Here is a 19,221-nt window from a genome sequence, read left to right as displayed (position 1 = left end):
CCGCTTTTGAACCCAATCTATCAACTTAGAGACCAAAATATACCTCAATGCCATTCAGTGCTACTAACCTGTCATTACATGCTGCTGAAAACAGGTAAAATATGGTGGTGTATACTTGCAAATACAAATTGAAAAGTAAAAGGATGTTGAATTTAATATTAAAACAGGCTCAACAATGAAAAAAAATGTAAAAAGTGGAAGGGACTCCTAATTTCAGGAAGGGACACCTGATTTCAAATGTTGGTGTCCCTTCGGAATCCCTTGGAAAAATGGTTAGTGTCGACCCCTGAAGTTAATTGTGAGACATGCAAATGAGTAATAAAAAAAATGAGTAAACACTACCATATCGATCCAATCTCTGCAAAGAATTCCTTTTTGTCACTTTGCTTTGCAATATGGCAATTTTGTAAAAATTAAAAAATATATTTATTCACGTATTGATATTTCTTTTACATTTAATATTCAGTATACATATAGTAAACGACAGCTTTTGATCATATGATCGATTTCCACAACGCAACACATTACCGGTGTCTTAGTAAACAGACTACTTCAAACTTAAAATACACTGAAATAAATCTCATAACGGACTGAAGAATAAAAAAATCAGTTCGTTTGAAACATCGGTTCCCTCGAGGTTTGGACTCAGTCCCCGTCGACCTCGAGCGATCGCAGTTTTACTGTAGTTAAGGTAAAGTCATTAACATAACTGTAACTAGGTATTTGTATACAATAGACGGATTGCGTTTGGGAATATAATGATAAACATTGGACTAATAGGTAGACATTCTGATCACCATGGTAACGCAAACACTAAGCAGTCCAAGTATGGTATTAGACTTTAACATTTACTCTTAAATCTGAACTCAATGCAAACATAAAAATGCTAGGAAAGGAGATGAATTTTAATCTTTTTTATGCCATAACTGGTTTAATTTGGTATCATTTGGATTATTAAAATAGCAATAATCCATGGAATAAAAGAAAAAGTTATTATTAATGTTTTTAAATGAAGAATTAAATATGGGATCAGTGACTATTGAAAAATATTTTACAGAGGTTTTAGAGATGAAAAGAAACATCAATGAAGATACAATTCAAAATAGTTTTATAAAAAAAAGGATTTTGTAGATTTAATATGTTGGATTCATAAATCAATATATATTTTTTAATTTATTAATATTCAAAGGATTTTAGAGCCTGAAACTTCAATGGTAGGTTGCCTTGACCTGGAAATGACTCTACTAATATTCAAAACAACAATGTTGATGATGTTTAACTTTTAATTACATGTATTAATTTTTAAAATTTCTATTCATTCTGTATATATAATGAACAAGAGCACCGCGAAACGGAGCATTATACGCCCGAAGAAGATTCAGCTTGAGGTCTTTAATAAACATTTAGGTTATGCTAGTATACTGCTTACTAGGTGTGAAGTGTTTACAACAAAGGCTTAAACTTCCAATATTGAACACTGTAACCAAAGCTTCGCATTTCGAAATAGAATATCTGAAACTTCCTTAGAAAATCTGAGAATACAAGTTTAAAAGTATCAGGACTTGGAAAGTGCTCACAACACATCCTTTTAATGTAGCAATAATTTGTATAAAGTTATCTAAAAATTGCTTTATTGGTTACAAAGTTGTGGCTAGGACACGTTTTCTAAAAATTCCTTTATTAGTAGTAACATAAAGTTGTGGCCTGGACACGGAATTGCTAACGGAATTGCCCCCCAGTGAAATTAGCCTTTGAGGTACGGACCTGGAAAGCATGCTTGACAAATCCTAATAATGTAGAGATGATTTGTATAAAGTTATTTGAAAATTGCTTTAGTAGTAACCCAGTTATGGCCTGGACATGGAATTGCTAACGTCCCCCCCATGGTGATTCTAGTGTTTGAGGTATGGACCTGGAAATTGGGCGCGACACATCCTTTTAATATAATGATGCTTTGAAAAGTTATTTGAAAATCGCTTTATTTGTTACCAAGTTATGGCCCGGACACGGAATTGCTAACGCCCCCCAGTGAAATTAGCCTTTGAGGTACGGACCTGAAAAGCATGCTTGACAAATCCTTTTAATGTAGAGATGATTTCAATAAAGTTATTTGAAAATTGCTTTAGTAGTAACCCAGTTATGGCCTGGACATGGAATTGCTAACGTCCCCCCCCCATGGTGATTCTAGTGTTTGAGGTATGGACCTGGAAATTGCGCGCGACACATCCTTTTAATGTAATGATGCTTTGTATAAAGTTATTTGAAAATGACTTTATTAGTGACCAAGTTGTGGCCTGGACACGGATTTGCTAACGCACCCCCATGGTGATTCTAGTCTTTGAGGTATGGACCTGGAAATTGCGCGCGACACATCCTTTTAATGTAGTGATGATTGGTATAAAGTTATTTGAAAATCGCTTTATTAGTTACCAAGTTATGGCCCGGACACGGAATTGCTAACGGACGGACAGACGGACAGACAGACGGACAGACGATGGAGGCCATAACATAATACGACCCTTCGGGCGTATAAAAATGCATATGCACATACACTTATATATAATAATAGCTCTTTCTTTGATAATATGTCATGATTCAGGAGATAATGATTTGTTCAGTATTTTGTATTAAAGCTGCACTCTCACAGATTGAACGTTTTGACAACTTTTTTATTTTTTGTCTTGGAACGAGCCAATTTTTGCAACAATCCATGGAAACCAGTTATATAAGACTGCTGACAAAAAATGAGATTGCAAGTTTTAATATTTAATTTAAAAAATTGATGTTTTATGCATATTTCTTAAACCGTTAGTAACGGTTTACTAACGGTTTAAGCTTTAAGCTATAAAACATTAATTTTCAAATGGAAATATGAAAATCTACGATTTGATATTTTGTCAGCAGTCTTTTATCATTGGGTTTAAAGTTTAATACGCCTTTTTACGGTTATTTAAGATAACTTATGTTATTTAAAATTTGAATTTAATATAGACTTCTGAAAATGTATATAATTGAATTCATCTTGATGGTAGCTGAATATTTAAACCCTCTAAACTATATTCATGTTGTATCTTTAAACATCATTACAGCACTATTGTTTATGTGTTTTTGCTATAGTTGAATACATCAAAAGAATGCAGTTTGAAACATGGCTCTTGTTGAATTGAATAATTAGAATATTCCCATGACCTGAAACATCGGTGACGTGTATCATATTCTTTTTAACTATTGTACAAATATATCAGCCTACTGATTGACTTATCTCATTATCTCAGTCTATTGTTTAACTTGAATAACTTCAACACACCTGAATTATATATGATACTGTGAAATCATTAATGTTCGTGGGGCATTAATGTTCGTGGTTTTCGTGGGTTGGGTGATCCACGAATTCAAGATCCCACGAAATATAAACCCTTTATTCACTTTTTCAATTGCCTTGTTACGAACATACTCTAGTATATTCTTTACAGAGGTCGCAGTATACAGTGTTAAAACCTGTCTCACTGTATAACTTACGATCATTATTCTGTTAATACATTATAACTGCCTTTAACAAATAATCAACCAAATCAATTAAATGTGTTTTATGCAGCAAATGACAGTTATAAGCACGTGTTTAAACGTGTGCTGTTAATGAAAATCTCCAGGTTTACAAGATGTGCGTGATGAGTGTCCATACTCGATTTTTTTATTTAATGACATTATTAATCGATTACTAGTACATTGAAGGTTACTAAGCGCCGAACGTGACAACGTACAAAACAATATGTTCAATATATTTATTAAACAAAAACGTGTGAATAAATATTAGTATTTAATAAATATTAGTATTGAAAAGGTATGATATTTACAGTGAACTAAACTATATACTAGTATACAGTAACAACATGTCATACAATATAAATAATAGTACATTCAACGATAGCACATTAAATCAGCAGCACATAATGCACCCTGAGTGTAAGTAATCCTACAAAAGTCCTGCCTTCCTGAATCCAGCCTGGATTAGTTCACGGCGATCCTCCATCTTTGAATGGGTGGCGATGATCCATTCGGCATGAAGTGGCTTCATGTTTGAAGTCTTCATGTTGACCTGGGTGACAGCCGTCATGTCGTTGGCGTCATCGTCAAGGAGGGATACGACCTGTGATGAATACCACTCATGGAAGCAGCTTTTGATGTTCTCTTTGTATTCAAAATTCACTGTCAGGTCTAGCGGTTAAAAATAACCAACGCCTGTTGGTTACACTGTGCGAGTGGCAACGACTCACGCACACCGTTGATGTATGGAAGCAGGATCTTTTCAGCGAAACGCACCATTGAACCCTCATTGCTCCAATGCGACTCTGTGCAGGTAAGATCCCAACCCTCCGGGAAGACCACACCCTTCGGGAGACAGCGGTCAGTCTTTCCCGCGTAGATCAGTTGCGGCGGGAGCATCCTCCCGCTCTTCGTAACTGTGAGAAGGGCCATCATCTGCCGCTTGTCATCCAGTCCGGCGATGGTGACCTGGGCCGACCCCCTTTCCTCCATTGTCCACTCGCCTCCCGGAACCATGTTGCATCCTGTCTGGTCAAAATTGAGTACCAATGAGTCAGGAATATGGTGCTCCTGGATCATGCCCTGGACCTTGGAAACGAAGGTGTCCTTGATGTCCTCGAAGTCTGCCGGGAGCGTCTTCGTTGCCTTGGTGCCCTTTCGTTTCACAAACCCCATACGTCTCAGGATTGACCTAGCCAGGGACTTCTCGACAGCTACGTGCCCGCCAAACTGTCGAAGTTTGTGACGCGCGTACTTTTTCATGATGCCCTCGGCTGCTGCCCTGACCGTCCGGATGTTGACGACGCCACCGCTAACGCGCACGCGGCGGATGTAGCTCTGGACCGTCTCGTCATACTGTCACAACAAGGTGGGGGGCCCCGTGGTGAGTGCGCAAGGACGGTCGGTTCTTTTCCCAGGGTCTTCTTCAGCTTGACATAACGGTCACGCATGCTGCGAACGGTTGTCTCACTGACCTTCCGGTTAAGGTCGGAAGTGAAGCGCCGCGCTGCCTTGGCCACCCCATTGTCTACAGCGTAACGGGCGATCCTGGCGCGGGTTTCCTCGTCGTAGCTGCTGTACTCCCTTTTCCGTTTGCCCTGGACCTTCTCGACGGCGTTATTTGCTACCTGCGTTGTAACAGCCTCTTGCTCTGTGGTTGCCTCTGATGGGTTCGGCAACCCAGGTAACGATGGAGCCCGAGTCTCAACTGTACCCGTTTTTAACCATGCTCTAAGTGCCATGTTGATTAAACGTAAGACGTATGATGTTTTCAAGACCCTTAAATTAAACTTAAAGACAGTTAATATTTCACGTGTAAAACTTTAAAGAAAGTGATTGAACTTGTTTACAACAGCTATCTTATGGGATTGTTTACTAAAATATACGCACCTTTTCGGTGTTTTCACAGTTTGCAAAATTCTTAATTGGCATTCAATGGCTTCCCCTATCTCTATTTATGATCAGGGTACATCTTCTTTTATGGCCTTTATTCCCAATTATATCGATAATTGACATGGGTATGTGCACTAATTGCCATGTCCTACCACATTAGCGAGTGTCATAAACCGTGAGACGTAGAAGACGGAAATCACGGGCCAGCGCGTGGATATTATGCAGACGATCTAGGACGATCGCATCTTCGATTTTTTTTTTTCAAAATTGAAAATCCACGAATTATAGTACCCACGAAATTGTTTTATTTCGGCAAACCACGAAATTTCATGCCCACGAACATTAATGATTTCACAGTAATGTAATTATGATTCCTTTTGTATAAAATCCCCTGTAACTATGTTCTCAGACACAATCCCAAAAGACATGTAACAAAACATTATGAACACAAAATTTGATTTATAAAATACTATAACAAGCATGCACTGAAGTAATTCAACTAAATAATCCTGATGTATAAATGGTAAAGAAAAACAGTTCAAACATTCTATACTGTGTCCCACCTCTTAAATAATGTGCTCTTAAAAACTCTGGACTGGCTTTCAGGACGGTCGTGTGTTGAACCATAACCTGTAGTGGAAAAACATAATCATACTTATTTTTTAATTACAAAATAGATTTTTTACAACAAAATCAATACAGAGGCTGAGCAAACACCAACATTTATTTGCTGTTGTTTTTTAAGTTAAAATATGCATAACTGATTAAATATTCTTCTCATAGTCTTGCAACACATGCAACATGTTACATATTATACATATCATTGTTTCTGCTACAGCCAGGGTTAAAGACTTTGCAAATTGATGCCACCACAATACCTCCAAGTTTATCACAATACGTCTAAGACTGTCACAACAACTCTAAAGCCTATCACATTACCTCAAAGCTATCACAAAAGTCTTAAGCTACCACAATACCTCTTCAGCTTTCACATTACCTCTATGACTATCAAATACCCCTGCCATCACACTACCTCAAAGGTTATTACAATACCTCAAAAGTTACCACAATATCTCAAAAGCTATCACAATACCTCTAAGGTTATCACAATACCTCAAAAGTTATCACAATATCTCAAAAGCTACCACAATATCTCAAAAGCTATCACAATACCTCTAAGGTTATCACAATATCTCAAAAACTATCACAATATCTCAAAAGCTATCACAATACCTCTAAGGTTATCACAATACCTCAAAGTTATCACAATATCTCAAAAGTTATCACACTATCTCAAAAGCTATCACAATACCTCTAAGGTTATCACAATACCTCAAAAGTTATCACAATATCTCAAAAGTTATCACAATATCTCAAAAGCTATCACAATACCTCTAAGGTTATCACAATATCTCAAAAGCTATCACAATATCTCAAAAGCTATCACAATACCTCTAAGGTTATCACAATACCTCAAAGTTATCACAATACCTCAAAAGTTATCACACTATCTCAAAAGCTATCAAAATACCTCTAATGTTATCACAATACCTCAAAAGTTATCACAATATCTCAAAAGTTATCACAATATCCCAAAAGCTATCACAATACCTCTAAGGTTATCACAATACCTCAAAAATTATCACAATATCTCAAAAGCTATTTAAATACATCAAAGGCTATCACAATACCTCATTGTTAGCAAAATACCTCTAAGGCTATCACAATATCCCAAAAGCTATCACAATACCTCTAAGGCTATTAAAATACCTCTAAGGCTATCACAATACCTCAAAGCCAATCACAATACATCAAAGCATATCACAATGCCTCTAAGGCTATCACATTACCTCTAAGGCTATCACAATACCTAGAAGGCTATCACAAAACCTTGAAAGCTACCAAAATACTTCTAAGGTTATCACAATATCTCAAAGCCTATCACAATACATCAAAAGCTATCAAAATACTTCTAAGGTTATCACAATACCTCAAAAGCTTTCACAATACCTCTATCACTATCAAATACCCCAAAGTCAATCACACTACCTCAAAGGTTATCACCTAAGTTAATACCTATACAGCTTTCAAATTACCACTAAGGCTATCACAATACCTCTCAAGCTTTCACAATACCTCTTTGGCTATCAAATACCTCAAAGATTAACACACTAACTCAAAAGTTATCACAATCCCTCAAAGCCTATCACAATACCTTTAAGGCTATCACTTTACCTCTAAGGTTTTCACAATACCTCCAAATAGTTTCTTTCAAAAAACAACAAGCAAGCTAACAAGGTTGAGAAACATTTACAAAATAATTGCTGTTTATTCAAAACTTTTATGAGTAACCATGTAAAAGAATTCTAGTATACCCATCATAAGTCCACAGTTAATACATATCGCAAAATACAATAGTCTGTACTTCACACCAGTGTGATAAGGCATTATCCACCCTTCTTTGTCATGTCATAACAAGTATCATTGCATGATGTTAAAATAACTTCATTAAACATAAATTGCTTCATTAAAATGACATTTATTATGAAAACATGAGTCTTTAAAGTGATTTAACCAGTTATGTAAATAATAAAAAGGATTATTAGTACTGCATTTTGCTCCTGAATGTTGTATTCTCTGGAAGATCATCCAAGAGTTTGATTTCACACAGCTAGTGCCCAGTGAAATCCTAATCTGCAAAAATCCAATCAGTCAAATAAAACCTCCCTGATCAAAACTCAGTAATGATAACCCCATTTTACCTTGGTTGCTGCCTTGACAGCATGGTAAAAATTTCCTGAGGCTGTGTGGGAGAGAGCCTTCATGTAGCCACACCGAACACTGCCCGGTTCCTCTTCCAGGCATTTCTGTGAGGAGAAATATACGCATACACATATATGAATTATACAAATCAATAACAATGGAAGTGAGCCTTGATGTAGCCACACTGAACACTACCCATTTCCTCCACCAGGCATTTCTGTGGGGAGAAACTTACATATATATATATATATATATATGAGTTATACACAACAATTACAGTGGGAGAGAGCCTTCATGTAGCCACACTGAACACTACCTGGTTCCTCCTCAAGGCATTTCTGTGGGGAGAAATATTCACATATGAGTTATACACAACAATTACAGTGGGAGAGAGCCTTTATGCAGCCACACCGAACACTACCTGGTTCCTCCTCTAGGCATATCAGTGGGGAGAAATATACACACAGGCTTTAAAGTGACCGATAACCAAAAGGTAGGGATAAAAGTAGGACGATTTTTTGGAAAAAGTAGGGAAAAATAGGGATATTAAGAGCAAAAAGTAAGGATAGTAGGGCTCTTTACCAACCTTTATTGATGCGAACAAATGACTACTCAACCAATTGTCCTTTCCAATAACTCATTCATCTGCCCCTGAATGCACTTCAACCATGAGATTTACTCCCCGGAAGAAGAAAAGTTAACTTTCAAATGCCATAATTCAATTTCGGTTTGGTTGGGTGTTGCCATTTTTTGTATAATTCTGTGTTTCTAAAGGTTATATTGGCTTTTCAATAACCATGTAAGAAACATGGGCTACAACCAAACAAGCAAAAAGTAAAGCAGGACATTTGAAATATGAGTTAACTTTTCTCCTTCAGGGGCAGATGAATAAGTTATCAGAAAGGGCAGTTAGAATTGCTTTATTGACAATGGGCATATTGGCCAATACCTGGCCCATTTTTCACAAAAAGGCTTAAAAATTGACTCAACTGAGTCCACCAAGTTTCACAAAAAGAAACAAAGATTAATACAAGAACAAGAAACGCCGCAATGCGATGAAACCAGGTTTTTAATGATTGACAGATGAACTTCAGCCTGTGTCTGTTTTTCAATTTTTAGTAACAGTGACCTTGACATTGACCCTAGGCACCCCAAACGCAATCCCATGAAAGGTATCCATAAACTCTTCCTATTGACCAAGTTTGGTCAAGATATGACAACCCTAACTAAAGTTATTCAGTTTCAACTGTTTTTCTATTTTTAGTAATAGTGACCTTGACCTCGACCCTAGGGACCCCAAACGCAATCCCATGAAAGGTCTCCATAAACACTTTTTATTGACCAAGTTTAGTCAAGATATGTCATCCCTAACTAAAGTTATTCAGTTTCAACCGTTTTTCTATTTTTAGTAACAGTGACCCTAACCTTGACTCTAGGGATCCCAATCGCAATCCTATGAAAGGTCTCCATAAACTCTTCCTATAGACCAAGTTTAGTCAAGATATGTCATCCCTAACTAAAGTTATTCAGTTTCAATTGTTTTTTTTCTATTTTTAGTAACAGAAACCTTGACCTTGACCCATGGGACCCCAAACGCAATCCTATGAAAGGTACCTATAAACTCTTTCTATAGACCAAGTTTAGTCAAGATATGTCATCCCTAACTAAAGTTATTCAGTTTCAAGCATTTTTCTATTTTTAGTAACAGTGACCTTGACCTTGACCCTAGGGACCCCAAACGCAATCCCATGAAAGGTCTCCCTAACCTCTTTCTATAGACCAAGTTTAGTCAAGATATGTCATCCCTAACTAAAGTTATTCAGTTTCAACTGTTTTTCTATTTTTAGTAACAGTGACCTTGACCTCGACCCTAGGGACCCCAAACGCAATCCCATGAAAGGTCTCCATAAACTCTTCCTATAGACCAAGTTTAGTCAATATATGTCATCCCTTACTAAAGTTATTCAGTTTCAACTGTTTTTCTATTTTTAGTAACAGTGACCTTGACCTCGACCCTAGGGACCCCAAACACAATCCCATAAAAGATCTCCATAAACTCTTCCTATTGACTAAGTTTAGTCAAGATATGTCATCCCTAACTAAAGTTATTCAGTTTCAACTGTTTTTCTATTTTTAGTAACAGTGACCTTGACCTCGACCCTAGGGACCCCAAATGCAATCCCATGAAAGGTCTCCATAAACTCTCCCTATTGACTAAGTTTAGTCAAGATATGTCATCCCTAACTAAAGTTATTCAGTTTCAACTGTTTTTCTATTTTTAGTAACAGTGACCTTGACCTCGACCCTAGGGACCAAAACGCAATCCCATTAAAGGTACCTATAAACTCTTTCTATAGAGCAAGTTTGGTCAAGATATGTCAACCCTTACTAAAGTTATTCAGTTTCATAGGTGAGTTTGAAGCCGCCCGCCCAAACAACGACGTTCGCCATTCTAAAACCAGGTTTCACTATGTGAAAAGCTGGTTAAATATTGGCTACACTCAAACAAGCCAAATTGTAGCAAGGCATTTCAACTTAAAACCTTTTTACATCGGGGGACTAAATCTCCTTCTAAATGCCTTTCAGGGGCAGGCATAAATGCTATATCCCCGTCAGTGGAAAAAATCCGTGAATTCCGACCCATCCCATGGCCCCCCGCCGGGGGATCCATATCCCTAAGAATTTTTATTTTTTTTATTATTATTTTTAAAAACTAGCTCAAGGGTGACAGTGTAAAGCATCCATAATATTATGAGTGTGAAATCCATGAAGGACCATGATGACTTACATGTAGTCCAAAAATAATATAATTAGAGTGCGTTTCTGAATTTATTCTTATATCATAAATGTAAATCTTGCGCTAAATTTTGCTGTGAAAAAATCCCCTGGTGTAATATCAAAATCCTCTAGAATTCAGACCTAAATTCCCTGGCAAGCCTCTTTGAAATATGGCATGTATGGGCAGGTTAAGAAACCAGTGCTTCAACAGGGATTCAGCCACAGGATGTGGAAATAAACCTAGAAATGGTGTCTCAGACTTGTCAACATGCACCACTCATTCTCATCATCCTCTTGCAGCACTGGAGACCTACTGTATCAAACTAATCCTACAAAAAATCTAGAAATGGCTTCTTATCAAAACCAAGATTTAGATTAACTCAATCAATACATTTAGTTAAAACTTTTCTATTATTTCTTTAACTATTTTTACCAAAAAGTAGGGAAAAGTAGGAAAAGAAGGGCCCACTTGAAAGCCTGTACACATATAAGGGTTATATACACCATTGAATTACAGTGGGAGATGGCTTTCATGTAGCCACACCGAACACTACCCGGTTCCTCCTCCAGGCATTTCTGCGGGAAAAGAAAAGAAAAGAAAAACGGACATGTAACAGAAGTACATGTACGAATACAGAGGGATAGAGTCTTCATGTAGCCACAAATGCCTTTCTCCAGGACCTACATATAACTATATTTACATTCCTGTTATACACCTTTACATAAACGCATATTCCTTAAAATGCTTTCATATTTTGACAAACGCAAAATCTTTTGAATACCTCTTTTTTCTCATAAAATGTTTCATCAAATTATGTTTTTTGCAGTAGTATTTTTTGACATATTTGTGATGTCAATAAAATAAGTGCCACTGTTGCCATTCAAACCAACCATATCTTTACTAGATACACCTGTCTTCAAAGTGTTATAATTAGCATTATTTGAATCATTCCTGATAAATTTTGTGTTATTAAATATAAACATTGAATATTTTAGATGTACAGTTCATCTGTGATTACATAAGGTCAGTGCATAGATAATCATTATCTGACACCCTACATTCACAATCGAGGGAATTGATCTTCTGAGCTTGCCAAATAAGGCAGAGGAGATACTAACTGACTACATCCAGTTCAAATATATCAACAAAACTTTAATGGGGATTTCCCATTAAAAACCCAGATCAATATACCACTGAACTATAAATCATTTGAAGAGCAGATATAATCTTGTTCAACATAAACATTCTTACAATCACAAACAGCTCATAGATCAGATAGGAAGTTAAATACGTGCTGTTAAAACTTGTATTTTGAATTGTTTGAAGTGATAATCGTGGTTATTAAATATATAAAAGGAAAATACCTCTTCAGCAGCATAGACTTAGATATTTGATTGCCTGTAAATCTTTTTTTTAAACCAAGCTATGGATAGTGATAGGGAGAGTGAAAGACTATTTTCCTTGCGATTGTCCCAGGTGATGGGGGATATCGGGGTCAACAGATGGATGATTGCCAGAAGGAGGAGAAGTAAGCTGAGGATTGAGACTATGACTAATGATTATTGCTTGTTGAGAGATATCAATTACACTTATTACATATTTGGTAGTCAGAGTGAGGCCACAACAACACCTGGGATGGAATCTGATACTGACCAATTGAAACTTGATAATACTGTACATGTGGCCTTAGGCTGGAGTGAGTGGCAGAACGGAAAGCCAAACCTTCTGGTGTTAAGGAATGAGCTCACTCCTCCTCAGCATTGCTACTTGCAGAGACTGAGAGGTGATTTACCACTACCAGAAGTACAAACGGTGGGTCCTGATGAAGTGCTGGATCGAGAAGGGAGAGTTATACTGACTAATACAAGGGTTAAATTTCAGGAATTTTACCTGAGAATAAGTGAATCTGGTGAAATATTTAGACATGGTCCATCAATGACACATGATGAAAAATTTGACAATGTCCAAGCAGGCCATTGTGACCAGTTACCATTGGAATGTCAGTTCATGTTCAACAGGCCACGCCCTGGACACTGGCCCCGACCGGACACACTGGCAAGGGCCAGACAGACTGGAGTCTTCCTAGTGCCACAGGGATACACTGAGAGCCCAACTAAGCAATCAAAGTGTAAATCTACAGCATTTATGGTGCCTTCAAAGTTAACTAATTACCCATATTCAAATTGGCAGTGGAGGTTTTCAACTTCATTGATGGAACGGTTTTTAATGTTTGATTTTAACACAGTTCAAGTGAAAGTATATACCCTTACCAAAATATTGCGAAAAACGTATTTTAAACCAGTTTTTCAAGACAGATTCAGCACGTTTCATATCAAAACTGCAATGATGTTTACAATAGAAAACTATCCTACAGAAATATGGAGGGAAGACAACATTGTGAAATGTGTTTGTTTGCTTTTGTCAACACTAAAAAGATGGTTGAAACAAAAGCACTGTCCCCACTTTACAATATCTGGGGTCAATCTGTTTATGGGAAAGTTACACAGTTGGGAGCTTCCAAAACTAAGCAGCATCATTTCCGATCTCATAAACACAAAACTGCAGCATCTATATTCTACTGATATGGACAATATTGACTTAAGATTGCTACAGTGCTCAAGTCTTGAAAACATACCATGTCTGAATGTGAGCACAAGAATGGAGACCTGTGGTGCTGTTCTACAGGAACTACTGCATCGAGAAATACAAGTCATAACATCATGCTTTTCTACTAATTGTTCAGTAGATGACAGTGTATACCACCTGTTTGTTCCAGAGAGTATGTTTGATTCCATCAGTGACCTTGAACAGGAAGTAGTTTCTCTGCTGATCCCATTTCTATTCAGTACCCTTGCCTCGATCCTGGCCTCAAGGTGCATCTACCTGGGTCAACCAGTCACACAGGATATCTTCCACTGGTACCAACTATCACTACACTCTGACCTTGCATCCAGTAGGTTGAAGTTTGCCTCCATGTTGTTCTGCAGGGGACAGTATGAGGAAGCTGCAGAAGTGCTGATTTACTGTGAAGGCCTGATGGGACCTGATGTGTGGCAGTGTTGTGGACATAGAGGAAGGAAATGTGTGAAAGGAAGCACTAAGTTTAGTAACAAGTTGATCACCTTGTCAACCAATGAAGTAATACAGAAACACACAATGTTGTGTATAAACTTCACAAGAGAAGAAATCAACTGCATCCCACAACATCTTACTTATGAAATGCTCAGAAGTATTGAAGGTAAAGACAGGCTAGGTGGTGAAGAGTGGAAAAACAATGTTGTCGTTGACTGCATCCCATTCCTGTACTACCTACAACATCTCACCTACAGGGAGCTACACCAGCCAAGGAGAGCACTAACAGCACTACATAACCTACATGAGTACACAATGCAGACGATACATGGTCATATTGACACAGCCTTCAACATGCTGGGCCACTGCTTTGAACTTCAGAACAGACTTGACCTGGCTTGGATGTGCTACGGCAGATCATTGGACAACTATGACAGAGACAATGTCTCCATCTGGCATGCAGCCAGGATACTACATCAGTTTTTATCTAACTGATATCCATATTGACACAAACTTGAAAATGCTGGGTCACTGCTATGAACTTTAGAACTTCAGAACTGGAACTGGCTTGACCTGGCTTGGATGTGCTACAGTCTATCATAAGACAGAGACAATGCATATTGTATGCAGCCAGAATACTACATCAGTTTTCACATAAAATCTATATTCTACCGTTTTAACATATTGTCTCATTTTCTATTGACAGTTATTCAGCCACTTATGTACATGTATGTGAAACTTTTGTATGTATGTTTTATTTTTTGTAAGAAACAAGATTAAATAGTTCAAGATAAAATCTATTTTTCAAATATTGTTTGCTTTTATTAACAAAAAAAACTTCGACACATTTACATATTTTTTCAAAATAAGAACTTATTTTCAAATGATTAAAATGAAACTAAAAAATACATTCATGTGGGCAGCTCTTTCTATGTGGATTAAATGGATGAACCTAAACACAGGAATGAAGCAATGGCAATAATTATCATTTCCCTTCTCAAAAAATAATATGTTTTTTAACCAAAGTACACTTAAAATGCTGTTGAAAGCGCGTTGTAACTGCATCTTTTATAAATAAGCACACTTTTTCTGCCTCTTTTATAAATAAATGCAGTCTGTACGAAAGTTGGTCGGACCTCGGCTCCGACAATCACAGCTATTTTGTAGACCCGCGTGTCCGGCAATAATTTGTGGGGCAAAATGATTAAATAAATATGTGTTAATCGTGTATCATGGGAATTTTATTAACTAACCTATGTTTACTTGATCAAACCAACTTAATCAGGGCGTGTATCGACCCAAGCTCCCCGGGTTTTGACGCACAGGAATCGTAAATGACCCGAAAATGATGCATCATAAATGTGTAATATTAATCATTTGAAAGGAGCCGCAAGGCATGATCTAAATGCCTTTTAAGTCAAGAGCAATTAACACCCGAAGTGACAACTGATTATCGATCTGGAATCTGAACGGTTTCCATGTCAATTAGCAGCACTCAAACTCAATGACGTGTTAACTCCGCCCATTATGCAAATTAACGGATACCTTCGTTTTTTTCGCTTAGTAGGATGGTTTAAAAAACAACAATGCTTAAATATATATATATATTTTTACCATGTCTATTTCAATTTAAATAATATATATATTTGTATTAGTTTTTAATGTTTAACAGAAAATAATAAACATTTTTCGTAGCACATGCAGGGTTGTCAAATTCGGAAGAAAAAAAAAATGCTGGCGAGTTTCTTTGGTAATAAATGTTCCTTACCGCTAAAAACGGCCCTTTTTGCCTATAACATCTCTTTTCGAAATTTAGAGCATCGCCTTGACTGGTTTTAAAATTTCCGATTTCGGAATCATTATCTAACGATTCGGCGTATTTGTTTATTCAACATTGCCGACATATTGACACGATTCTGAACCATGACCTGTGACGTCAGGCTCGTGATCAATTAAATATAGTTGTATTATTGGTAGTTAATTATAACTTGCAGAATTGTTTCCACGAGGAAAACGAGACAGGAATGCCCACAAACCTGCGCAGTCTACGTTTTACACATCTTTGATACAAATGACCTCATTTCGCGATTTTCCAAAATTCTTAAAATAGTAACATAATGTTGTTTTTTAGTGCATTGTATTTATCGATGCTAATACTTCATGGAAATAAATTTATAGCAAATAAACAAGCAACAGATATGAAAATAAATGACAAGTACTTAAAATTAAATATCTATGAAGCTATCGATCGTGGATCTCGGTATGTATGAAGCTATGGATAGATAAGTAAAATTGCGTATCTATGAGGTAAAGGGTAAATGCCCCAGAATGCAGGAAATGAAGCCGCCTACTTTTCTGTTTCAGTCGCTTCAACAAAAACTTATTGACAACCCTGCACATGGTCTAAAAAGCACGGGAAACAGGTGCATGCTTACCTTCTGTCAATTTTAATTAAAGTGAAAGAAGAACACGTTAAACGTTTTCAGTGTACAGTAAAGTTCTGTAATATTATAGATTTATTATTATTTTATTGTTATACCATTTATTAAAAAATAAAAACGATGTTGCAATAGTGACAATAGGAATGTTGAATGTTTTGTTTGCTTCCAGGCAAAATGAAAAACATGAAAGTGAAACTGGAAATAGAAATGAGAGATGTCGGTGCAACTCAACAATCGCTGTTGCATGTAGGATTCTGATGCATAGGGTTACATGCATAATTCCTGTTTTCACTGAACATGCATTAAATAAATAATACGTTCACAAGTGTCAGAACATAATTTTCCATGTTTTGACCCTGGGAATGTTTTAACCACCTAAGAGCAGGAAATAAGACAACAAGGTATAGTCCAGTGCTCCAGCTAGGCCTATATAGCAGGGTGTGGCACCCTGCTGTACTTTTCCACCCTTCTGTTTGACAGAGCAAAATTTCAAAAATTAAAGTATACAAAATATACATAATTTTGACATTAATTAAAGTAAAAATAACAACTAAAGTGTTCATAGCAAACTTATGATTACTGTAGGATTAAAAGTAGTAACTACACATACACATTAAGAATTGAGCAATGGCCCTTGCAGTTATGCCCCATTAGGGCTCATTCAATGCGCATCAAAAGTGCCCTTTAATAGCTTAGCACCCTACCCTTTTCAAATACTGACTGGAGCACGGGTATACTATTAAGTTATATTGATAATAATTTTTTTTCTCTTAGTTGAGATTTTTCTAGAATGAAAAGTGGATTAATACAGCTGATCCTAATAAAACACTGCATTTGTTTGTTTTTTATTTCAGTTTTGGACGTATGGATAATCATGTACCTTGCAATGCCATCTTATGACAGATGAGAACTATAATTTATGAAGAAAGACCAAGTACTTAGAAAAAAAGAACAATGACACTTGGAGATCTGATATTGACTCTTGAAAATCAGATCTCAAGAGTCATAATGACTTGGATTTTAGACCCTGTTGGAAGCTCTGACTTTCACTAAGATGTACATAAAAATTTTGGTCCTGCAAAAACTGGTCCGGTCCTGCAATGTAGACTGTATTGCAGGACCTCGTGTCCTGCAATGTGATAATGACTTTCGTACAGACTGTAAATGTATTTTTTCTTCATCTTTTACAAATCAAGCATATTTTTTCTGCATCTTTTACTGTAGAAGTGCACTTTTATGTGTTTTAAGTGTATTTTTTATGCAATAAGTGCATATTTTTTGTTGAAGTAAATTTCCCTACATCATAGACTGCATTAAAAGCATTTCTTTGCCTGAAAAGTGTATTTTTAGTTTTATTGAGTCATTAGAGAGTGCATTTTAAGTGTATCTGTTTTATTTAGAAGTGTGTCTTTTAATTTAGTGAAAAAAGTAGCATCTTTGTGTAATAAAGTTAATATTTATGTGTAATAAAGTTAATATTTATGAAAATAAATACACAAATAAATACAGGAATACGAATGAATGAATGAATTTTATTTAATGCAGAAAAAATGCGCTCAAGTGCATCAAAATAAATACGCTTTTAAATCAGTTAAAACGCAGATAAAAATGCGCTTTTATCGCAGAAAAGATGTGCTTTTAACACAGTAATTATAATGCGCTTTTGATGCAGTAAAAGTGCGCTTTTAACGCATTAATGCGCTTTTGCCCACAATAGTACACTTAAAATGAGAGAAAAAATGTGCTTTTAACGCAAAAAAAATGCGGTGTTTACACAGAAAAAATGCACTTTTAGCGCAGAAGAAATGCACCTTTTATACAGAATAATGGGATTGATTTAAATTTTATTACCCCCATCATAAATTAGAACTACGCAAGTCGGATGTGTAGCCTGACGAATTATTTACTGTCGACATTATAGCTGTTAGATTGGCATTTTATTCATTTATAGACAATAATGTTGCCATTTTACTTTCAAGTGTAGGTGCATTTGAACTGAAGGTAACAACGTTAAGCCCGGCTAAAATTAACAAGGAAAATTAACAAAGGGCTTTAACTCTAAAAATATGGAAGCAAGAATTATGGTTCTTGTGCACTGCATTTGCCCTCAATGAGATATATCTACCTATTAAGTTTCAGGTTGATACCTCTTGATAGTTTACGATATATCCCCATGACAAAATTTAAGCTTGAAAATTAACAAAGGGGCAATAGTTACGGTTCTTGTGCAATGCACTTGCCCTCAATGAGATCTATCTAGCTGTGAAGTTTCAAGTTGATAACTCTTATATTCTTCAAGATATGCCCCGGACAAAACTTAAAGCATGAAAATTAACAAAGTGCAATTACTCTAAAAGTAAGAAAGCAAGAGCTATGGTTCTTGTGCACTGCACTTGCCCTCCATGAGATCTATCTACATATGAAGTTTCAAGTCGATAACTCTTATATTCTACAAGATATGCCCCACACAAAACTTTAAGCATGAAAAATAACAAAGGGCAATAACTCTAACAAGAGGGCCATGATGGCCCTGTATCGCTCACCTGTAGCTTTGCTAAATAAAGTGAACATTCTGACCTATTATCATAAAGATCCAATGAAAAGTATGGCCCCTAGAGGCCACTTGACCCGGGTTGACCCAATATCGAACCTGACCTAGCATATGTTAAGATGATCATTCTGTCCAAGTTTCATTAAGATTAGGCTAAAATTGTGATCTCTATTGTGTTC

General features: G+C 36.5%; 1 protein-coding gene across 4 annotated transcripts in view; it reads right to left on the bottom strand.

Annotated features, from left to right (window-relative positions):
• LOC128223709 (tetratricopeptide repeat protein 13-like) overlaps positions 1–19,221 on the bottom strand; it is a 69,653-nt gene that overhangs the window by 28,974 nt on the left and 21,458 nt on the right. For all 4 annotated transcript variants that reach the window (XR_008259331.1, XM_052933035.1, XM_052933036.1 and 1 more), the window contains exons 9-10: positions 8,199–8,303; positions 6,000–6,066 (exon numbers count right to left, since the gene is read on the bottom strand). Coding sequence is in view for 3 of the 4 variants with exons in the window: in XM_052933035.1 (XP_052788995.1) it covers positions 6,000–6,066; positions 8,199–8,303 (172 nt within the window). In the remaining variant the exon portion in view is untranslated. The remainder of the gene's footprint in view (positions 1–5,999; positions 6,067–8,198; positions 8,304–19,221) is intronic.

Source organism: Mya arenaria, chromosome 17, assembly GCF_026914265.1.
Source record: "Mya arenaria isolate MELC-2E11 chromosome 17, ASM2691426v1".
Lineage (NCBI taxonomy): Eukaryota > Metazoa > Mollusca > Bivalvia > Myida > Myidae > Mya > Mya arenaria.
This window is presented reverse-complemented; position numbering and strand designations above follow the sequence as displayed.